General features: G+C 47.8%; 1 protein-coding gene across 1 annotated transcript in view; it reads left to right on the top strand.

Moving 5' to 3' along the window:
* Positions 1-22,126, top strand: part of Igsf9b (immunoglobulin superfamily member 9B) — a 47,514-nt gene extending 25,388 nt beyond the window's left edge. Inside the window, exons 12-20 of the mRNA XM_027945534.3 lie at positions 483-594; positions 3,082-3,257; positions 4,637-4,863; positions 5,697-5,781; positions 7,841-8,002; positions 8,375-8,420; positions 8,996-10,642; positions 18,944-19,065; positions 21,918-22,126. Of these exons, the coding sequence (XP_027801335.1) occupies positions 483-594; positions 3,082-3,257; positions 4,637-4,863; positions 5,697-5,781; positions 7,841-8,002; positions 8,375-8,420; positions 8,996-10,642; positions 18,944-19,065; positions 21,918-22,126 (2,786 nt within the window). The remainder of the gene's footprint in view (positions 1-482; positions 595-3,081; positions 3,258-4,636; positions 4,864-5,696; positions 5,782-7,840; positions 8,003-8,374; positions 8,421-8,995; positions 10,643-18,943; positions 19,066-21,917) is intronic.
* Positions 22,127-24,181: the final 2,055 nt, after the last annotated feature.

The following is a 24,181-nucleotide window of genomic DNA, read 5'->3' as shown; positions in this document are numbered from 1 at the left end:
GAATGAGACTGGTGTGGACTTAGCACATTGACCAGTGTCATATAACAGGTGGGACCAGGATTCAGACCTGAGTTGCTGTGTTACCTGCCATGTTGGGTTGTCTCACACCAGTGTTTGGATGTAAGGTGACTCTTTATAGGAAGTGACACTTTTTGTTTGCTCAGGACCTCAGAGGAGCACAGGAGTTTGGCCTGGGTTGAAGAAGGTTCAGATTACCCTTAGTTCTATACTCTTAAAGTTCAGGTGGCCTCTTGCTAGTGAGACTAGACTGCATGGTGAGATAGGCTTCTCTATCTGATATTGGTAGGGTCGGGGGGGTGGGTGGCAGCACCTCAGAGATTCCACTTGTCTTCAACCATTTGAGGTATTGCATGTTGGTACTCTATACTTTGGTCTCTCTTGAGTTCCCTGCAGCAAGATTATGGGTGCCCAGCAAATGGGTTCATCTCCTTTCAGTCTGAGAGGTCTCCCTTGGTCTCCAGGCACCAGCCCCCATGCCCCGGGCAGTGTCCGGGTCCAGGTCTCCATGACAACTGCCAACGTGTCCTGGGAACCAGGCTATGATGGAGGCTACGAGCAGACATTCTCAGTTTGGTACGGACCTCTGTGAGTCAGCCCCGCATGCTTTGCTCTCTGCTTCTCCCTTTCCTGTCCAACACAGGCAGTCCTGGGGTGGGTAGAGGGTCCAAGGAGATTTTGGGTCTGAGCCTGCTAGCCCTGTAGACAGCAAAGTGGGTCAGACAGTGACTAGGTTCTTATGGGCTCTGGGGATTCATAAGGGATTCAGCACTCCTGAGTTCCCACCCTGAAGATTAGGGAAGTCTGTTTGAGCCTTTGCGTAAATTGTCTGTGACCCTCCGTAGCTCTTTCCCAGCTTGAGATAAATCCCCCACACCTGTTGTGTCCTCCCTTTCTTTCTTTCTTTTTTTTTTTTGGACTGGGGATTGAAGACAGGTGTGCTTAACCACTATGCCACATCCCCAGACTTTTTACTTTTTATTTTGAGATAGAGTCTTTCAAGTTGCTTAGGGCCTCGCTAAGTTGCTGAGGCTGGCCTTGAAATTGTGATGCTTCTGCTTCAGCCTCCAGAGTTGCTGAGATTATAGGCATATGCCACCATACCTGGTGTATCTCTTGTTCTTTTTTTTTTTTTTTTTTTGAGGTTCCTCTGGAATCTGGAAGAGATTCCTAATTGTTAAGAACTTTATGAAATAGCTTGACCTGAAATGAAGGGTATACTTTTTATTCTTTCCCATGCCCAGTGGTTCTAGAAGCCAGTATGGAGAGCTTCTGTTCACGTTACTGACCCTGTCTCCAGCAGCTGCACTTTGCAGAATCCTATATCTATTTGTTTTCATGTCTCATTATTAATTCAGCCAGATGCAGTGATGTGAGATTTTTGTCTAAACTTTAGGATAAGTAAAGATTTAAAAAATGTGTGAACCAGAGTAAGCACAGGAGGTACAGGAATGGTGGAAGAGAAGTCCAGTGGAATTCCCTCCCATCACTGTAGAGTTCTGTCTCTCCACACTCTTGTCCTGAGCTAAGAACTTCCGCCTGTGTCACTGTTCACGTCCTTGTGTAGGGAGGTCAGACCTCCCCCCTTCCTCCTTTTCTCCTCTCCCACCTGGGCCTATGTTTCTAGCCAGGCTCAGTCTGAGTGTGTGGGGAGGGGGAAAAATTAGATGTCAGAGCAGAATTCAGGGGGACTCTTGGAGGCCCCATGAGATGCTCCTCAACAGCACAGGAGCTTAAGAAGGGAGCCTGCTCCTTTTTCTGTCATAGTGGTTTAGGGTTGTTCTCAGGCTGAATATCCTGGGTATCTTGAATTTTGGATAGGTGATGTGTTCCTGGAGGCGGGGAAGCTGCAACCAGAACATCATTCAAACTCATTATCTCTTTTCCTTCCATGCTAGGGCAAAGGGAGGGAACTCCTCATACCACCCAGGGGCTGCTACAAGATGCTGGCTAGGGGAAGGGGTGTTTGGCATGGCAAAGCCATCTTTGGGGGTGCCCGAGTGGAAGGGTTGGGCACACATCTGGGGGCTTCCTTGCTGCTTGTGGTGCTGTTCCACACAGCTGCTCATCTGCATTGCTTTATCATACTCTGCTCACTTGCTTTGGTGCCCTAGGTGGGGAAAAGGTGGGTGCCAAGGTTGGGGAGGTTTCTTTCCCTCTTTTCTTTTCTGACTGCCTCCAACTCTCCCTGTACTGACTCAGATGTTTGACGCTACTTCTTTTTGCTATGCTTTCTGCTGCCTCAGCTCACCCTCCTGGGCATACATGGTAGCGGCCTTTAAACCTAGAGGGGAAGCCTGTGGGCATCAGATAAGTTACAGTGCAGGTCTGCCAAAGTGGGCCAATCCCACAGGACAATGTCTCCTCTCTGTGGTAATGTGGTGGTACTGCACCTGCAGTAGATGGCTTCATTGCCTGTTGGAAGTTTGGGGGCCCTTTAGAACAATAGAAAACACTCATCCCTATACACACACACAGTGTGACCTCCTAGATTATGATTTCTAACCCTTAGGGCCTTAGGGATCCTGGTCCCACCATGAGAAAACCTCTGGTCATTTTTGCCATATTCTTTGGACATCCTCAGATGACCCAAATCTGATTGGACTGAATGAGCTTCCTGGGTTATTCTGGGTCTCACTTTGAGCTCTCCCTGGGAGGTGGGCAGCCATGGTCACCTGGGTTCCTTCCCTAGTCCTGCTATTACACAGATGCTTATGTTTACTTCCCAGTACTCCCAAGACAGAGCCTACTCTTAGGGGTGTGCAAGATGGGATTGTCCCACAGTGCAGCTCGTAATCTTATCAGTGTCTTTAGCATGATTTATATGGGAGACTGCCTTTATGTAGTAGAGGTACCAGTGGTAGTAGGTGACCCTGCATCATGAGGGTTGGCACAGCCAGAGCCAGACAGGTCACCCTACCTTGGCCATCCCCTCTTCCTGTCCTGGAACCTGGGAATGCTTGTCCTCTCACTGCCTTATCCTTGAGGACCTTGCATGCATGCTCTTCTCTCCAGTGTGACCCACCCCACCCCTTGTCCCCCATTCTTTCTTTTTTCGGCCAGGATGAAGCGGGCACAGTTTGGGCCCCATGACTGGCTGTCCTTGTCAGTGCCACCGGGCCCTAACTGGTTGCTGGTGGACACCCTGGAGCCTGAGACTGCATACCAGTTCAGTGTCCTGGCCCAGAACAAGCTGGGAACCAGCGCCTTCAGTGAGGTGGTCACTGTGAACACTTTAGGTGAGGGTCCGGGACTGGTACGTCTGGGGCTATTTTCTCACAGAGCTGGGATAAAGATGATAATGACCATGGTCTAGAGCTATTGTTTAGGGCTTAGCACCTTACTAAGTACTCTCTATAGTGGTTCCCTTTGATGACTTGTCATGTTCTTCTGTTGGATTTGTCTGGTCCAATGTCATAATATATTTAGCCAAATTCCTATTGCATCCTCAGATAGAAAGAAGAGCTCTTCTATTTTGCCCTTCCTCATTAGGCCACATGTTTACATGTCCTGTGGGTTTACAGGGGAGACTGGGAATCTTTTTCCTACTGATGTGTTTGCCCTCCTCTTTTTTGTTTTGCTCTTGGTAGGTAGAGTCAGGGGCACAACTCAGGCCCCATTGTCATAATCCTTTCCTGTACTTCCACAAGGATGAGCAGCAGGGGTAGGATGCTCACCTCCAGATCTAAAGTACCTCTGCTGGGCCTCATTTTGTGTCCCTGGGCTAAGAATGGAATTGAGAGAGTAAACAGTGTGCCACAGGAAGATTTTCCTAGTTTCTAGGAAGGGAACAAAAGATACAGTCATATGTCACTTATTAGCAGGGGTGCAATCTGAGGATCCCTGTGAAATGTGCTATTAAGCAATACTATCCTTGTGTGAACACTATAGAGTGTACTTAAGCAAACCTGAATGGTACAGCCCAAGAGAAAGTGATGTGATCAAGAGACACTGTAAACATGAGATGTATGAAGCTGATGCTGTTGGAACAGGTCATGTTTTATGGGAAATGTTTTCTTTTAAATAAATAGGAGTATACTGCGATGATAAAAAGTATAGTATAGTAAATACGTAAACCAAGTGACATTGTTGCTTATTTTTAAGTATTCTGTACTGTACACAATTGTATGTGCCACAGTTTTACATGACTGGCGGCACAAAAGGTTTGTTTGCACAGCATCACCACACATTTGAATAAAGCATTATTCTATGATGTTACATTGGCTACTATGTTATTCACCAATGGGAATTTTTTAGCTCCATTATAGTCTTATGGGACCAGTACCATATATGGGTCCTTACTGACCAAAATGTTGTGCGATGTATGATTGTATTTAAATTACACTTAATTCTTCCTTCTTCCCTATAGTTCCCATTTTTTCCCTTTTAAGTACATATCTGATTCCTTCATGTATGTTCTTTAGACCTACTCTGATGGTAGCCACTGTCCCTGACTTCCTTTCCCTTGGACCAGGAGGGCCACTCTAGGTGACATCCTCTTCCCCTCTAAAATGGTGCATTGGTTGGTTCCTGGTCGACTCTTTCTCCCAACATGGGTGGGGGAGGACATGGCCACCTCAGTGTTCCTGATGCCATCTTCCTTTTCCCTCTGCTGCAGCATTCCCTATTACAACTCCAGAACCCCTGGTGCTGGTTACCCCACCAAGGTGCCTCACAGCCAATCGGACCCAGCAGGGTGTGCTCCTGTCCTGGCTCCCACCTGCCAATCACAGCTTCCCTATTGATCGCTATATCATGGAATTCCGAGTCGGGGAGCGCTGGGAGATGCTAGATGATGCCATTCCAGGCACTGATGGAGATTTCTTTGCCAAGGATCTATCACAGGTGGGGGCCTTGCTTTTCCTTGCCTCTTCTTCCCAGATTCTGGAAGTGTTACAACTCTTTCTAGAGCCACCAGAAACTTGGAGTAACTCAGATCAGGGGCCTGAGGCTAAGCCCTACACTGTTCCTCCCTATAACATTCCTGGATTCTCCTAGGTCTGCTATTAAGGTTTGGATTCCTTGGGTCATGGCTGCTGAGGTCCCTCAGGTTCAGGGCCTGCTTGGTGGCACGGGGTACTTGTGCTGCATAGATGGCTTTTCTTAAGGACAAACACCAGTTAGGGCAGGGTGAGAGGCCAATGTATGTGTTCAAAACACTGTCCTTAGCTTTTGCTGAGGGATGGGCAGAGGAGGTCCCAGAAGGATTGTCCCCTAGGTTAGCCCAACAAAGAATGTGTCTTTTAACAATTTAGAGCCACTGGAGGAAAATACTTTTTTTTTTTTTTTTTTTCAAGCAATCTCTCCTTAATCATGCATGTGTCTCTATTGGGAGAGGAAGCAGCTCAGATCCAATCTCATGTTATCATTCTGTCTTTTTCCCCTGGACTCTCATTTAGTGGTATGCTGAGATGGGCTCACAGTGACTTTTGAGAGCCCATTGCACATATATCTGTGCAAGTCTTTCAGTGACCTCACGTCTGTAGCTTTATATCAGCCATGGTGGGAATATTTATACCATAGCAACTGGCCAATGCTAGCAATCACCATTAAATACTCACCAGGGACCCCAGTACTCAGGTGCTCTTTCTGTGGAAGTCATTTTCAGGATCTATAGTGATGGAAGAAGTAGTGTCTCAGGTTCCTCCACTGACTAGGTGTTGTTCCTGGTGCTGTAGGACACCTGGTATGAGTTCCGGGTTCTGGCTGTCATGCAGGATCTGATCAGTGAGCCCAGCAACATCGCCGGAGTCTCCAGCACAGGTACTTTGGGGGTGGAGGTACTGCTATAGTAATAGGGACATAAAACCCCAGAACTGCATGAAAGTCCTTTTGTGAAACAGGACAGATTGGGCTGGAAACTAAGATATTTAGTTGAAACTGCATAGTCAAAGCATTTCTGAAACCCTTCAGATCCATGCTTCCATGATGCATGGCATTTTATCCTATTAAAAAGCTGGTTTTCTGACAGTTCTTTGGGATAACCATAGAAGGAAATTCAACAAATCTCATTATAGTTGTCACAAAGAACTTGATTTAAATATTGTTTTGCTATACATTTTCTGTTTTCTCTAGTGCTGTACTGTGTTCTGGGGGTGGGACATGCATTGGAGGGAAGAAGCAGAGGGTCAACAAGTGTTTATTGGATGCCTATTATAGGCTTCTTTATAATTATATGGGTTTTATTTGGAAAATTGTTGTTTGGTGTTGTTTTCTTGCCTTCCTTCCTCTCCCTAGATTTTTTTCAGGCTAAATAAAGCCAACTCCCTAGCATTTTCTCCATTTATCTCTCTTTCTCTTGGCACCAGTCCAATTTCTACACGTCTTCTCTCCAGCTCAAGTTCCTGAAACAGAGCAAAGTCCCCTCCCCCAGGGAAGCAGTATCCTTGGTATGGAAGAGGCTCTTGCATAGCAAGCAAACCATGGCCCAATTCCTTGGGCTCTGCATGCACAGAGGCCTCTGGGACCAGGGACAAGGATCTTGGCCAAAAGCTCACTCACTGAGCCTCCTGAAGTTACAGAAGCACTGATGAGGCCAGATTGAGGAAGGGCAGAACTGGAGCTTCAAGGGAACTTGGGGGAGGGGAAGAATTGGAGTGTGATTTCTGTCATATATATTAGGCACCCTAGGGTTTTGTTGTAAAATAGAGTTACCTGCTATAGGCAGTAGAACTTTACTTACTTCTGTCTTGGCTTCTCTCCAGGGAAGACTCAGAGAGATGCAGGAACAAGGAAGCTAACAGCCAAAGCCAAAGTTGAAGGCTTGAGCGTTTTGTGGGCTCATTTCTGTAAACTCTTCTGTATTTGGTAGCTTTCTGCTTGGCCTCCGAAAGGAAACATGCCTAGTCAGATGATTCCACACAGGCAATGAGGATGTAGCAATCTCAGCATTCCCTGTGTTTAAATCCCCCATTTGCAAAGGTTGTGGCATTCAATTTCCACTCAGCCCATCAGCATAATTTGGATTATTTTTATCCATTATTATTATTGACATAGCAAGGACTTGTGGCCAAATATATCACTATATATCGAATTTCCCTTTGATGAACCTGAAGAGTGGCACTTATTGATACAGTTGTCTTTTGGGTCAAATATAATAGATTGGGGTCCAGTCATGGCTCTGGTACTAACTAGCTCTGGGAATTTGAGTCCATAGTAAGGCTTAGATCTTTATGTATAAAATGAGAGAACTGAACCCATCTTTACCTTCCCTGCCAGCTCTAGCGTCTTCTGTAACTTAGGTGACCTGGGCATGCTAATCCTTGCTATAGGAAGCTGCATGCCTGTCTGTATTGAGTTGAAAATAGATGGGTCTGAATACTATTGCAACAAGCCCTCTCCTGCTCTAGAATTTTACTGTCAAAGTGCTTTCACCCCTGGGCTCTCATTTGGCAGACATGGCATGGGAAAAAGCAGAAATTCCTGGACTGGAGGTCAAAACAACTGGGCTGTGATTAGGATACTGATGTAACATGAGCTGGTCACTCAAAGTGAATCACAGTGTTTACATTTAGGGAGTGAAAGCAGTTTGTGTGCTCTGTCTTGCTCATGGGGTTAATGTGAGAAGATCTAATAACATGCACAGAAATGTTTTGCACCAAGTAAAGCACTAGACAAATATAGATGATCATTGAAATGGATGCTGTTTCTTTTCCTCTTCACATAACCACACCTCCTTAGTGTTGGAGTTGAGCTTCGAGGCTGAGCCCCAACATTGCCTATTATACAGCAATAGGGGAAGAAACTTGGAGATCGAGTGTCTGGGTGAGAGGAGGTTGTAGAGAGGGATGGGACCTATAGTGCTCCCTGGTCTCCCTTGCAGACATCTTCCCACAGCCGGACCTGACTGATGATGGGCTGGCCAGGCCTGTATTGGCTGGAATTGTTGCTACCATTTGCTTCTTGGCAGCTGCCATCTTGTTCAGCACTCTGGCTGCTTGCTTTGTCAACAAGCAGCGCAAGCGCAAGCTCAAGCGAAAAAAAGGTAGGTGTCTGTCTCCTCCCCTTCTCTATGTGGCCCTGTTTCAAATGCTCCCCATCAGTAAGGATGGACCATTTGTAGCATCCTCCTTCAACCCAGTCTCTCCTCTTCCTTGGAATTTGGGAAACTGGTATCTGCTAATAGAGCTGCCAGTGTGGGACTTGATTTGAAAGAGAGGAGGGAAGCAGGTTACAGGGAAGACTGAAGGGAAGGCAGGGTCTGGTGGTGGGCATAGGCCTCTGAGCTGAACTTGAAGATGCAGTACAAACACAGTGCCTTCCCTTGTGTGGATCTGCATTGATACCAGGGTGTGGGATGCTGTGTTTTTGTGAATTCAGGACTCAGAGGGCTTTCTCCATTCATTTGCCCCTCTAGACCCTCCGCTCTCCATCACTCACTGCAGGAAGAGTCTTGAGTCTCCGTAAGTGTCTCGGCTGTTGTTGGTATGTGGGGAGGATGGGAAGCCTAGATGTAGGTGGACAGTTTGCCTTGCTTTGCCCCATTTCTGTGTTTCTTAGCTGTTGACTGATCTGCATGTTACTTTTAAGTTGTCCATAGAGATGAAGGGAGTGGTAGTGTAGATAATCCAAATCAATAGGTTATTTATTTCTCTTTAGCCTTGTGATGTACTTCTATAATTTTTTATCCCCTAACAGATTAGCCTAAATGATGTGTTATACTTAAGTTGGTATTAAAATGAGGTTGAATTTCTTGAACAACCTGGGAATGCAGTTGGAGGTGTGCTTAGACAGAGTGTGCCAAATATAGGGGTAGGCCAGAATAAAAGTAGCAATGTGGGTGTGCATTCCAAAAACGGACAATACATGTCTAGACAATTGAGAATTGGCCAGAGTATTTCTCACCAAATTATTCAGCCCATCTTTGCTCTGTTTCTTCGGTGTTGCCCTCCTGGGTGGTAGTGTGTTTTGTTAAGAGAATGAAAAGAAGCTGCAGGCTGGTGTAAGCACCCTAACCCTGCTCTTACTCTCCCTGCAGCTTGTCCTCGGGCAAGGTGAGTCCGGAGAGCATCCGCACACTTCGTGCTCCATCTGAGTCCTCCGATGACCAGGGCCAGCCCGCAGCCAAGAGGATGCTGAGTCCCACACGGGAGAAGGAGCTGTCCTTATACAAAAAGACCAAGAGGGCCATCAGCAGCAAGAAGTACAGTGTGGCCAAGGCTGAGGCAGAGGCTGAGGCCACGACCCCCATCGAGTTGATCAGCAGAGGCCCTGATGGCCGCTTTGTAATGGATCCCTCTGAGATAGAGCCTTCCATGAAAAGCAGACGCATTGAGGGCTTCCCCTTTGCAGAAGAGACAGACATGTACCCTGAGTTCCGTCAGTCTGACGAGGAGAATGAGGACCCGCTGGTGCCCACATCTGTGGCTGCCCTGAAGTCCCAGCTGACTCCCTTGTCTTCCAGCCAGGAGTCCTACCTGCCACCACCAGCATATAGCCCTCGGTTCCAGCCCCGTGGGCTGGAGGGCCCCAGTGGCCTGGGAGGTCGACTCCAGGCCACCGGCCAAACCAGGCCCCCTGCCCCCCGGCCCTTCCACCATGGCCAGTATTATGGGTATCTGAGCAGCAGCAGCCCTGGGGAGGTGGAACCGCCACCCTTCTACATGCCAGAAGTGGGCAGCCCCCTGAGCTCAGTCATGTCGTCCCCACCCCTGCACACAGAGGGGCCATTTAGTCACCCAACCATCCCTGAGGAAAATGGAGAGAATGCTTCTAACAGCACGCTGCCCTTGACTCAAACCCCTACGGGAGGGCGCTCCCCTGAGCCCTGGGGCAGGCCAGAATTCCCCTTTGGGGGGCTGGATACCCCAGCCATGATGTTCCCCCACCAGCTGCACCCCTGTGATGTGGCCGAGAGTCTGCAGCCCAAGGCCTGCCTGCCCCGAGGACTGCCCCCCTCCTCCCTTCAGGTGCCCGCAGCCTACCCAGGCATCCTGTCTCTGGAGGCACCAAAGGGTTGGGCAGGCAAGTCACCAGGCAGGGGCCCTGTCCCAGTGCCGCCCGCCGCCAAGTGGCAGGACAGACCTATGCAACCTCTGGTGAGCCAAGGGCAGCTAAGACATACCAGCCAAGGTATGGGCATACCCGTGTTGCCTTACCCCGAGCCAGCTGAGCCCGGGGGGCACGGCAGCCCCAGCACATTTGGCCTGGACACCCGGTGGTATGAGCCCCGGCCTCGGCCCAGCCCCCGGCAGGCCCGGCGCACCGAGCCCAGTTTACATCAAGTGGTGCTACAGCCTTCCCGGCTCTCACCTCTGACCCAAAGTCCCCTCAGCTCCCGCACTGGCTCTCCAGAGCTCGCCGCCCGTGCCCGGCCTCGCCCGGGCCTCCTACAGCAGGCAGAGATGTCGGAGATCACCTTGCAGCCTCCAGCTGCAGTCAGCTTCTCTCGAAAGTCCACGCCATCCACGGGCTCCCCTTCCCAGAGCAGTCGCAGTGGGAGCCCCAGCTACCGGCCCGCCATGGGCTTCACCACTCTGGCCACAGGCTACCCCTCCCCACCGCCGGGCCCTGCCCCTGCGGCACCTGGGGACAACTTGGATGTGTTTGGACAGACACCTTCCCCTCGGAGGATGGGGGAGGAGTTGCTCCGACCAGAGCCCCCAACAACATTACCTACTTCAGGGTGAGTATGAACTGCTGTCTCTTACCCACCTCACCTGGTCAACTTCCTCCCCACATGCCTCACCTTGCCCTCCACCTTTCCATCGCCCCAATGACAGGGCTTGTGTGGACATGCTGCAGCATCCCTTTGGTAGGAGTTCTGACCGCGGCATTGGCAGGGTGTGGTCACTGGGGTGGGGTGGGATAGGCTTACCTGCCCAGGTATTCTACCAGGAGCTTAAGGGATCTTCTCCACCCAGCCCAGAGCTCGCAGGAGGCCCACAGCATACTGGGGAGTTTGGGGCAGGGGAGGGGAACATGGTGTAGGAGTGATTTCTGTGAGTAATGCCCTTGAAGTCGAGGCCTTCCAAGTCCCTATGATCTTGACATTGGGTTGTGGTTCCCTGGAGTTGCCCAGAGACCTCCTGTATAGCTTCCTTCTCTTCCCTCGCCCCTCCTTCTTGCTAAGCAGGACTCCAGAGCCTGACTTCCTAGGACTACCAGGTCAAGGGATGCTTGTTCCCAAACTCCTGCCCATTAGTAGCCCTAGTGAGCGCCGGACTCCAGGCCCTGTCCACAGCCTCTACAGGAAGGGTGCATCCTGGAGGCTGGGAGAAAAACCTTAGGCCTTGTGTGCTGGGAGCCACATCCCCCATCCCCACCTGTGTGCCTCACAGGAAACTGCAGAGAGACAGACAGACAGACAAGCTCCCGCGATCAGCCCGCCTGAGAGAGCACACTCTAAACTGTAGCAGCTGGTATTCCAGGTACCAGAGTCAGCCTGGACATCTGTCCATACCTCTTCTTCTCTGTCTTTCTACCCTACCTTCCTCCTCCTCCTTCTCCTCACCCTTCCTTCCTTCTCTAGTCAGTCTCTGTCCACCTTTCTTTCGTTTCCATTGCCTTTGGGTTGACCCGACTTGCTCAGAAGAGCCTGCCATGACTCTGTAGTACCCCTTGATCTCCCCCATCCCCTTCCCTTTCTCCTGTCTCTTTCCCTCTCTCTCTCTCTTTCTCTCCCTCTGGTTCCGTCCTTTGGTCTTTCTTCTTGATGTAGCCGCCTGTGGAGGGGAGCAGAGTTCCAGAGGAGGCTGGCCTGGTGGTAGGGGCTGGTAGGTGGCTGGGGAAGAGGAGCCCGGCAACCTTCCCCTGCCCCCATTCCCTCCCACCCTCTCTGGTACCTGGAAATGCAAGCCCACCTCCCACCCTCAGTACCACTGCGGGGGCTCCTGGTGGGTGGGTGGAGAAGGGTGGAGAAGGTAGGGAGGTGGAGGAGAGCTCTGGCTAGGGCGTCCCGCCTCTGTCTGCAGGAGATGCTGTCGTCGCCCTGTCTGCTTTGTGCAGCCCGCTCACCTGCTTTGTTCCATCGTGCGTCTGGTTCTCCGTCTCTCTCCTCTCCTCCCTCACCCCATTCTCTGGCCTCGCCTGTGGGTCTCTGCTAGCTGTGCTTCCCCCTCCTCCCCTCTGGGTGTGCGTGGGTGGTTCCCCCTGGCCGGTGTTGGTAACTGCTTTGTTTCTGATTGATCTCAGCTATCTGGGCAGTGTTGTCGAGACAAGCCTCTCCTCAGCTCAATAGGTAAGGGAGCTCCTCGGGGGCGGGCGGGGGTGGGCAGGTGGACGGGGCTTTGGCAGGGCCATCGCTTCCTTGACAGGGGATCCAAACCACATTCCCTCACTGCCCATGGGGGGGCAGCTGCCGCTCCTGGATTCCCATGGCTTCTGGGTTCCCCACATTGTGCTTCTCAGGCTGCTCCAGCTGTACAATGAGCTCTTCCCAGACACCCCTAGCTGCAGCTTGTAACCTCCCAGCCCATGTCTAGTCCCTCCCAGAGCCCCTGCAGTTGCTCCCTCTCAGACTCCCATCATCCTGCTGCCAACACATCTAGAACCTCTTCCCCAGCAGCCCGGGACCCTGCATGCACCCAAGGGACCCAGGATGCCCAAGATCTGCTTTGCATCTCCACCCTTGGGGACCTATCTGCACCCACATGAATATTTAGGACCTTCCCCTTACCCTCAAACCTCTGCCCTGTTTTCCCAGCAGCCTTAGGCTTAGTGTCCCTCTCTTCACCACCCATCCTACAAAGGCTTGGATCTTCCCCTGGGGTTGCTGGTCCCTCACCCACTTCTTAGAATCATAATATTAGGTTATCTTAAGGAGCTCGAGTGTATGTTACCACTTGTCCCATACTCCTTGCATTTGCAGCCTGTTCTTGGTTGTTTTAAGACTGAAGTGTGACCTCAACCTTGGTCCAAATTGCTTTTCAAGGTCCCTGTAATTGCTATGCAGACCTCCAAGAGAAAGGGCCTTGGCAGGAGCTCCCTCCTCTAGGCATAAGGAAGTTGAGTTAGTAAGAGGGAAGAACAAGGGATCAGCACTGCAGGAGCCTGCCCTACATGGGTGACTCCTTTCTCTACCATCCTTCTGGGTGGAGGCCAAAAGAATATGGCCATTGTAGGGGGCCATTGAGTCTCTTCAACAGGCCCAGGACACTCCAGGCTCTCTCTCTCATGGTTACCTAAAAAGAAGCTTATTTTGGTCACGGATGACACTGACCATGCTTCTGAGAGCATGGCACTGCACTGAGCACCTGCATGGGAGGGAGAGAGTCTTTTATCTAAGTGCTTTTGGCTTCTCTAGATGAGAAGTAGTTATCATTTTCCACCTTGCAATGCCAAGAGAGGCTGATTTTTCTAATTCAGGACTCTAAGTCTCTTTAGGTCTTAAGAATGGCCTAACATAAAGAGGACTGCCTTGACATAGTTTTCGATCACCCGTAGCTAAACAACTGTCAGTAGCCAAGAGGCCCTGGAATTGTGTATGAGGTTACTAGTGTCATGCTGCAGTCCCCAGGACTGGAGGGAGCATGAGGACCAGCAGGCAACATTAATAAGCTCACCTGCTCCAGGATCCTCCCATGGCTTCCTGGTTAAATACTACAGAGGAGTGAGAGTGACTGGCCAAATTGCACCTTCCCACTCTTCCTTGTTGTCCCCCAGTTATGACTCTGTTGCCCTTGGGATAGGTAGCTCTAGACTAGCTTTCACTCCAACTCCTGAAAAGTGCCTGGACTCCATTCTCATTGGTTACTTCTACTCCCCACTCCCTATTCTGTTGAACCTCTTTTTCCCTAGTGACCCCACCATGCCAGATCTGAGAGAACCCAGCTATCCTATCACTGTTGTGGCAAACCCAGAAACCAGGGGCAGCAATGAGGAACTTGTTTCTCTCTCGGGGTGGCCAGCATCTCCTGCCTAGGAGAACGAAATCCTCCCACATCCTCCGAGTTAGAACTTCATGGTGCTGGGCAACAGGAGCCTCTGCTCGCTCTCCTGCTTGCTGAGAGCCTCCCTGGGGCGCAGTTGCTGCTGGGGCCATGGGGAGATGACAGGCTCCTCTGTAGATGCTGTCTTCATGCTGCGCCTTTGCATGTTTTCCCCCTGGGTCTTGCTTGGAGAAGTTGTGACGCCTCTTGTCTACGTTCGTTCTCGCTGTTTCTTTCCCCTTCAATTTCTCTCCTATTCCTTCTTCCCATGCCTGTTGTTGTCTCCCCCATCTCTCCTCTTTTCTTTCTCCCCCTTTTCTCCTCTTCCCAACTCCCATCTCAACATGTGGAGTTGTATTGTGTGGACCTGTCCTTGTGTGGATTGCTAGGGGCAGAGCTGTTCGCTCAGATGCTGGTAGCACCCCTGTGCTCACATCTTCATCTAACTCCCTTCCACCTTACTACCTGTTGTGACCTCAGTGGTGCAGGGGATTTGGAAGCAAGGGTGCATCTGCCTTTAATAGGTGAACATAGGAGGGAACCCCATTTGTTTATAAACCTCTCCTGAGTTTTGAGGTTCTGAGGCAGAGACTTGGTCTGTACCCTGTCCTTACTGAGAGGGACTATCTTGGGGTCAGGCTGGGTTGGTGCTGACCTGTACACTCCTGGCTGTCTGTGAGGCACTTGGAGAATGGACTCACCTTTTCTCTGGTCATAATGTGTACATGAGTAGATTTCCTCTGCCTCCCACCCACAGTATCTCACTGAGCAAGTGGAGTTTGTGTTCAGGCAGTGAAGAAGAGGAGGAAATTGCTCTTTAAACCACTGTTTCTGCCTGTTGACTGGGGGGTAACTGGGAACTGTGTTGTAATGGTTAGCTGATAGGGCATCCAGGGAAGGAAGTGTCCAGATGATTTTGATTTTTTTTTTCCCTGAAGTTTGTCTATTTTGAACCTGACTGCCTTGTTCCTTTGCTATCTTACTTAAGTAAAGATCCAAGCAGCTAGGACCTCTTTGTTAAATAAGCATGATTGGGGTTTTGTGTGCATCGTTGAGAGAGAGAGAGAGAGAGAGAGAGAGAGAGAGAGAGAGAGAGAGAGAGAGAGAGACAAGGAGGAAGGGAGAGGGAGAGGGAGAGGGAGAGGGAGAGGGAGAGGGAAAGAAGGAGGAGGAGGAGGGGAGTATTAAAATAGAATCTGGGCTGGGGTTGTGGCTCAGCGGTAGAGCGCTCACCTGGCATGTACGAGGAGACCCTGGGTTCGATCCTCAGCACCACATATAAATAAAAAATAAAGGTATTGTGTCAGCTACAATTAAAAAGTATTAAAAAAAATTAGAATCCTAGCAATTTTTGGTAGTTCTGAACTTCAATAAACACTAAAATGCCATTGGGTCAGTAATTGAAATATATGGAAAAAGGGGAGACCCACTAAACTCCATAGGCTTAGGCTCATTTTTCAGTGGTATCCTTTACTTCCTGGAAGGAGAACTTCAGAGTTTGCAGCATTCTTATATGTTTAGAAGGATTTTGGCTGATTGGGGGGAAAATAGGGACCGTAACTTCTTGGAGAGCCTGAGGTTAGGTTCTGTTGCAACAGGGTCTTTTATAGGTCAAGCACAGGTTTGCTTGATAGCTTTATTCTGGGGTTAGGAATGGAGTTGCCTAATCCCAGCTTCCTGTCCAAGATATCAGCACCAGAGGCTCCAAGACCAGAAGGGTATCAGTTGAGCTTGATATTAACTGGGGAAGATGATCACCCTTGCTAAAAAAGGGAGGCATTTTGATTTCAGAGGACTTCATGCTGTTGGTAAAGTCTGTTAGAACACATTTTATGTGTCTTTTCTGTAAAATTTACCAAAAATAGATCCATTTTTCCTGTCCCCCTTCCTTCCCACCTGTCCTGCTAGACACTTATTTTTTCCTCTGGCATTAGGCTAGTGTCCTGAGGTACCCAGGAGACTTTTGTCAGATTGCACTGAGTCAGGAGCTATATCAGGTGGGGAGCAAGTATCCTGAAAGGACTGGAGTCTGGCTGTTTCTCAAGAGGATATTTCTTTCTCCTTCTCACTGAATCATTACTGTTTGGGAATTTTTGCCTTGAAGACATAACTTCAGCCAGTTTTTCCCCATCTCCAGTCTGTCTTACCAATAGCACATTGGTGACTAGCAACTACTATATTACAGGGAAGAGTTACTTCTCAGGTGTGGTATGGAAGCAGTGTTCTCATTTTGTTGGAGCGTCTGTATCTATTTTTATTGGGGAAATAATTTGAAGAGTAATTTAGTCTAATACTAATGAATCTTGACTCTTATTTCGTGATACTGGATTATTGGATAAATTGCTCAATCTCTCTAAACTTCAGTTTCTCCATCTGAAATGTGAAGTTATCCCTTAGGGTAAAGATTAAAGACAATTATTGTAGACAATATAGAACAGGGCCTGGCATGGTAAGTGGTAAACAGATGCAGTGTGGTAAAAATGATGATAATAATAATAATATATTGATTATAATAACATCCCTCCTTCAAGCCTTCATCTGGCTTGAAGAATCCATAGGAATTTTCAGGGTGCCCTATACCAACTTCTCACCAATAGTCTGTATTCTGACCTCACTGAGAGTGACTAGCTTGTGGTCAGGCTGGGTTGGTGCTGACCTGTACACTCCTACCAGTCTGCTGGGCGCATGGAGAATGGATGCACTCACTTTTTCCCTGGTCTGAGTGTGTACGTGAGGGATTTCCTCTGTCTCCTATCTACAGTATCTCAGCAGACAAGTGAAGTTTGTATTCAGATAATGAATAGAGGAGGAAACTGCTTTTTATTTTGGGAAAGGGTTTCTCTAAATGGCCCAGACTGGCTTTAAACTTATGATCCTCCTGCCTCAGCCTCCAGAGTAGTTGGGACTATAGGTGGATACCACCATGTGTGCCAGAAACTTCTCTTTAAACCACTGCTTCTGCCCATTGACTGGGGGGTAACCCAGAACTGTGTCTAACTGTAGCTTACCCAGGATTATATTGGAGAACACTATTCTTGCCTATTGTGTGCCTCCTCAGACTGTATATTCCTCAGCTTTATGGTCTTTCTGAAGAAACTGCCCAAGACCAGGAGATGGAGATAACTGAACAGTTGGATTCACATCTTTGATTTTCCTTTTAGGCAGCATGAAGAAGCCTTGGTCAAGGCTGATAAGGGGATGAGGACAGTCTCCCAGCCTCGGGAAGGCAGGTTCCCTCCTGCCCTAGCCATCCAAATTCCCTTCCAGCTGTTACTATGGTAGAAAGTCTCTCTGGGTAGACTCTGGGATTTGTAGAAAAGGAAGGAGTGGGGTATTGATCTATGGGGACTTGGGAAAAGACCCGACTTCTGATGTGAGTCAAACTACTACTATTTCATGTGACACCTGTGGGCTGCTTAGCACTACTGTCAGGAAGCTGTGGAGAGTCAAGAAAAAGTTGTCTCTTGACTTGAACTTTGAGGGGGCTTCTTGATACTTTATGTGCCCAAAGACTTCAGAATGGTGACATCCATCAAAGAAGATGGAGGCCACTTCATTGCCAATTACTGCGGCAGAGACCAGAGGCTTATCGACAATGAATCTGTAAGTTTCCTCTTCCCTGGTGCTCATAGATACATCTGATGTTGGGGAGATGGGTTTACAGTCTTTTCATTACCTCTCTCATTGTTTTTCTTTACTTTTTTTTTTTCTTCTTTTTAACTTCAGATGGCTTCCTGACCTTTGGGGACTTCTTTGGCCCTCCCAGTGTTAATCTGTCTTTTGATTAGGATTTAAAAAAAAACATGATTGTGATGGAGATGGGGGAGGGAGATGTGAAGATTGAGGAGGGGAAGAATGTGAGTCGCCTCCGCCGCACCATGGTCCTAAAATGTTTCTACTTCCTTGCTCGCGTGCTAATACCAGTGCTGTGGGAAGAAAGAGCGTCTTATCTCGCTTTTCCCCTTTATTTCTCAGGCTCCAAGCTGGCTTCCTTTGAGAAGAAATGACATTGATAAATATGTCTTGATAAATACGTCTTCCAGATTTTCTTCAGTTACGACTTATGAAAATTCTCTCTAGTATGCACAGATGGTCACACACTGCTCTCCTCTCAGTTCACTTGGATCTCCTTGATTACCTGGACTGCATAGGCTCTGGTTAAACAGTTGCCTATCCTTGCCAGGTAGTCAGTCCATCAAATAAATAACAAATTCCACCTCTTCCCCATACCTGGGGTGAAGAGACCTATGTACGTGGTTCCTCCCTCCTAACCTCAGTGTCTTTGTTAAATCTTAAAATGTAGAATTCACAGGATACTTATTACAGACAGTAAGGGCTTTGTGAAGCTGCAGATTTGAATACCCTGTCATAATCTACTTCTACTCTCTTCTGTTCTCTTATAAGATGAAGGAAATCAGCTTCATCTGCAGAGGGTCAACTAGATATTCCTGCTGAAAATGTTGCTTTGTGACCATTATTTTTTGCTATTTGCTGCAAGATTCTGGCTCAATATTGCAGACAGAGGGGAAGCTACCCAGTGCAGTTGGGTTTTATGGAACCTCCATCACACTGGGCATTGGGCTTCTTGTTTTGCCCTTCCATTTTCTAGAGATGGAGGTCAGTTAATTGGGATTAAGAGTTGCTCACCTTCTGCTTAAAACTGTCCTTTTACTTTTCAGCTAAAGGTCTTGATTGTGCTGATTTCTAGGAAATGTGGACGTTGAACTCACTTTTTCTCTGACATTTACTCATCCCAGCCTGAGTCATGTGTGATGGGGCTTACGATTAAAGTCTCTCTCTCTCCCTTTCTTAGGGTCTTCTGATGTTCTACAGGTTTCTTTCCGAGATAGGCCACCTGGTGCTGGAACTTTCTACTGGGTTTTCTTCCTTTCAGGAGCAATAGAAAGGCAGGTGTCAAGGAACCATTGTGGATACCTCGGACTCTGTAGCCCTGGGCTCCATCCTTCTATGGGCCAGCTCTTTGGCTTTCTTCCAGCCCTCTTCCAAAGCTCCCTCATGTGGGAGCTGACCTGTACCTCTCTAATTGTCCCTTTCAGAACACTTCCACCTGCGTCGGGGAATGCTGCTGCACCTGAGAGGCTGGAGGCTCTGAAATACCAACGGATAAAGAAGCCCAAAAAGTCATCCAAGGGCTCTTCGAAGTCAAAGAAACGATCCGGTAAATGGTGGGAAGCACCTGCTCCTCTCTTTCCACCTTTTCTATTGTCACGAGGCTTGTCAGTTGGGTCCAGGATTCCAACCTTGGGTTTTCTCTAGAATCAAATTCGTTAGCTTCTCTTGTTCTTGGTTTAAAAAAAAAATTTTTTAATACTCATTTTTATGTGATGCTGAGGATTGTACCCAGTGCTTCACACATGCTAGCCAAGTGCTCTACCACTAAGCTACAGTACCTCGGTCCTCTTGGTTTCTTTTTAAACATTCATTTTCAAGTAATACACAAATGTAATTTTCATCTATAAAATGAGAAAGATAAGGTTCAAATCTGACTGCCCCCCTCACTCAATTAATTTCCTCTCACCTAGGAAACCACCACTCTATGTGTCTGCAGAGTATTTTCTGTGCATGTAGCTTTTGAACATATAGCTCATTGTTTTAAGGTGTTTTTGAATAACATAAATAGCACTGTATTTTGTTTTGCATTTTGTAGCATACTGTGAAAATATACCTTTTCCTTATGTATGTTTCCTCTAAAATTTCAAGTCTTCTAGTTTAACACAGGAGTAACGGTGCTTAGATTACATGTGGCATGGACCAGCCTCTACAGGTTGATCAAACTTTTCTCAGTTACATCAAGTAAAGTCTCATTATCATGTAAAAGGCACCTCCATTGAAATATGTCTAATGTTTATCCAACAGTGAAAGGTAGCTTCTAAAATAGCACAAAATGACTCAGTCCTCCTTCAGAAAAATTCCTTGAGATTTAGCAAAATACTGTTTCTACCAATGGTTAAGAATGTTGCTGTCAGGAAGAATGCTCAACAGTTTCTTTGCAGACCTTTGATCTATAGAGCAACTTCTTTCATAGATAAGATTATAGAAAAGTGTTACAAATGTGAAGCCATCTGAATCGTTAGGATATGGTGATTGATGGTCTATCCCTTAGCCTTGTGTGGTGCTGGTTTCCTATCAGTTTATAGATGGTCATACTGAGGTTAAAAAAAGAAAATGAATTTTCAAGGTTTGGGGGAGAAATTAGACCCCAAAGCTGAATTTGTGATCTGTCTAAACCCATCTTTTTTTTTTTTGTGTGTGTGTGTGTGTGTGTATATGTGTGTATAGTCAAGTATCACCTAACAATAGGGACATATTCTAAGAAATTTGTCTTGAGGCAATTTTGTCAAGTAAAACTGGGATGGCTAGGATATCACTAGGTGGTATCTTAAGGGACTATTGTTGTACATGTGGTTCACTGTTGGCCAAAATGTTGTTATGTAATACGTGATTGTAAGTTATAATAACAAACAAAATTTATTTTCTTATTGCAAAATAAGCCTCATCAGATTCTCTTGTTCTGATGATGGTGGACCTGGAACCTGCTCTATGTTGACAACTCTCATGTCTGTCCTTAGCTCAGGTCTCATCTGTAAAGTCAAATTTTGTGTTTCCAGTTGACTGTTGAACATGCACTTGGATGTTTTAGAAACTTTTATAATGTCCCATAGAGTTATTGATTATCCTTTCCAAATTAGCTCCTTTCCACTTCTTCCTCAGTTTAGTAAATGACATTGGCTTTTTACCTGGATTCTTCTTTTGCTCTCATGGCTTATGCCCAGTTCCTTTGGTAAGGTCTGTTGGCTCAACCTTTATAACATATCCTGAACCTGGCAAGTGTGTGCTGTATCTACTGCAAAAATTGCAGTCTGCATCCCTCTCCTCTCCTGCCTTGACTGTTGCAGTACCTTACATCTGGTTCTCCTGTCCTATCCTCACTCCTTGTGCTGCACATAGCAACCAGAGTGAGTGTTAGAGGACAGAACAGTTTTCTCTTTTTCAGTGGTATGTGGGTACATACATGCACACATTTGCTTCTGGTTAAAACCTGTCAGAAGCCTACCCCTTGCAACCAGAACAGATCTCAATCTCCTTCAATACTCCTGTCAGTCTTCCTGGGCTGTGGAACATGTCACATTTGCTCTTAACTCAGAACTTTTGCACTGGCTATTCCTTGTGATGGAATAATTTTCCTTTAGGTCTGTGGAAGTTTTATAATTGAAGACTCAATTCAAGTGTTAAACCATTAGGGAGCAGAAGCAGTGCCTCAGTTGTTTGTTATCACAGGAGTGCTTTATCTTTCATTGTTGTACTTATGGCATCTGAAAATTCTGTTTCTCTTTCTCCCAGCCCCCATACTGAAGTATAATCCTATAGAAAGCAGGCCTTTCCCATTATACCCAGTTCCTTTGGTAAGGTCTATTGGCTCAACCTTTATAACATATCCTGAACCTGGCCAGTGTGTGCTGTGTCTACTGCTAAAATTGCAGTCTGCATCCCCCTCCTCTCCTGCCTTGATTGGCCATGAGGCAGAAGAGTGCCCCTGGCAGTATAGGAAGGGTCCAGGCCTGAATCTATTGCAAATGATTAAAATCAGTGTAATGTTCATCACTGTTTGAGGTAGATGCGAAAAATGTATTGTATCCCAGCCCATTCTTAGAATCCCTGATTCCTGGTTCCTACAATGAGACCTGGTACCCTGTAGATAATGCCAAGGAAATATTTGCATATTGATTCATGAGATCTATGAATTTATAGAAGGAAAAATCATATCTATCCAACTTTTTTGACTCATTATAATGAATAAGGTCAGGTTGAGCAAGGTCAGGTTGGTTGTTGCCTTAGCAGTAAAGAAGGTGGTTTCTCTTTAATTCAGTCTCATCTCTAGTGATCCCTTTGTTTCACTATTAGAAACTTAGCATATATGTCCTCGCTAGTGCCAAAGGTGAGTGCATGAGGCTGCATTCTTCCTTTTCACGTCCTTTCTCTTTTCTTTGGTGTGTCTGTTTCCTTCTCTAGACGGTTCTGCCTCCCAGGCTCAGCAGCTTCCCAACTCTCAGGTTCTGTGGCCCGACGAAGCTGTCTGCCTCCGAAAGAAGAAGAGACACTCTCGTCCTGACCCTTTTGCCCGGCTCTCAGACTTGTGCCACCGCCAGCTTCCAGAAGACCAGACAGCAATCCTCAACAGTGTGGATCATGATGACCCAGGCCATGCCACTCTGCTATGACTCCACACCACTCTAAGTGTCCCAGGGCAGGGTCCTGGGCTGTGGGGGCAGGGAGGGACATCATGTGGGGCCTCATCCTCTGTCCACCAACACATGGCTCAGACCTTTGTCCTGTGTGCCCTCTCTCCTGCCAGAGTGGGAGTCTTCCCCCAGATCCTGGCCAGTTGGTCTTGTCCACAGGACAGAGGGCTGGGGCAGACTTTCTGCCTGTGGGTCAAAGTCAGGGAGCAAGCTGGGGACAGAAGGGCATCTGTCTCCACCCACCTCTCCCTTGATTTTTCTCGCTTCTTCAATGTCTTTGAAAGTGAAGAAGAGGAAAACAATGGCTTTTACTGCTCTCTGCTTCTGTTTTAGTTTTTTTGAGTGCTGGGAGATGGCTAGACTTCCATACATCTTTCAAATTCCACATATATATAGATATAGATACAAATGCACATGTATGTAGTTGGTGGGTTTCTCTATGTGTATATATATGTACATTGAAGCAAAATGCTGTTTCTTTCTGTGGTCAATGAAAGAAGGAGGAGGGCAGTGGACAGCTGGGGTTTGTGAGCAGGGTTGGCTGTGAGCTGGCTGGGTGCCCTCATGTCTGTCTCGAGGGATTATTCTTGCTGAAACAGGATTCATGTCTCTCAGCTAAATTTACCATTGTTCTCTCTAACTTGCCCCAACCAGAACAGAAATGGGGCCCTGCCATGATTGCCAGCTGCCTGCTTTGCAGGTTTAGCAAACCGTTACCACTGAAATAAACACAAGCCTTTCTTGCTTGGTTGCCAGGTGAAGAAAGGGTGGCCAGGCACAAGGCCAGACTGGCATCTTCTTACCTTCCACAGTTTGGCCCATGTGACAGAAGTAGATGCTGCTTTGCAATGGCAGGCCCCGGTGTACAACCAAGCAATGGCAGGCCCTGGTGCACAAACCCGAGCTCACACAATCATGCATCAGCTGTTCCTTTTGGTCTAGCCAGGGCCAGGAGCCCTGCGGCCTAAGGTTCTCTCATTCTGGGGCCACCTGTGCAGAGCACCAAGCTGCCTCAGCTCTATTTATATCACTCTCCAGCTCTGCACTCTCTGGAGTGTTGCTCCATGGTGGCTGATTGGCTCCTCCTTTCCTATTGTAGGAGCTAATTCTCCAGATTGATTAATTGCCACTTGTGTAGTGCTGCCTGCGGCTCCTTTGCATACTTGCCACTTGTTTCCTGCCATCTCTGCTTTACCCTGGGGTCCCCCTCCACCCTGGGGACCCAAGCTCTAGTAGCATATCCTGAGGATGCCTCAGATAACTGTGTTCTGGGGTACTCTTTTCCAAGTACTCTTGAATAAAGCTTTTTGAGGCATAGGAATGGAGGTGAAACAGGGAGTAGGCAGGGATGTGGACCTTGGTCCTTCCTCTACCAAAATCTTATCATAGTTCAAACTAGCACCCAGAAGCTCTTTTGAGGCTATCTTCCTACTCAGATATCTCTTTCTCTTTCCATGAGATAACGGTGCTGCCCAAGAACAGAACAGAAGACCAAGAATGGGGCAGAGAGAGGAACTGTTCTCACTCTCCCCTCTTCTTGTATAGGAGGCTACCCTTTTGGCCTGGCCTAGAATAATGGAAATTGCTAGGAACCTTGAAGTATTTCCTTCTTGGTGCTATTGTCTTGGTAGGTGTGGGGACATTCACTTCTTCCCCCAGTGACCTGCCTGGACATTGACCAAGTAAGTCAGAGCACTAGAAGGCTTCTGCTAGTCTCATTGCAGTTGCCAATGGCTCGGCCCAATGACCTAGGCAAGACATGGCCTCTGAGGGCTGGGAAGCTGGTCCTTTGTTGGAGCTTCCACTTTGGGGGATGGAATTTGCCTCTGTCAGCTAGGCCCTGGTGCTTCCTACTCTTTCCTAGTGAACTGGGGACCAACCCTTGAGGCTCTGCCATGTGAGCTACACCACAGCTACAGATCATTTATGGACAAGGGTGAAGAATGTGCAGCAGATGGTGTTGTATTGCTCTGGGACTAGGCTGTGCACCCTTGGTGTGGAACCTGGACCCTCAGCTAATGCATTCTGTGGGGC

The sequence above is a fragment of the Marmota flaviventris genome, chromosome 9 (genome assembly GCF_047511675.1).
Source record: "Marmota flaviventris isolate mMarFla1 chromosome 9, mMarFla1.hap1, whole genome shotgun sequence".
NCBI classification, from domain to species: Eukaryota; Metazoa; Chordata; class Mammalia; order Rodentia; family Sciuridae; genus Marmota; species Marmota flaviventris.
Note: the sequence above shows the minus strand (reverse complement) of the source record. Positions and strands in the feature narration are given on the sequence as shown.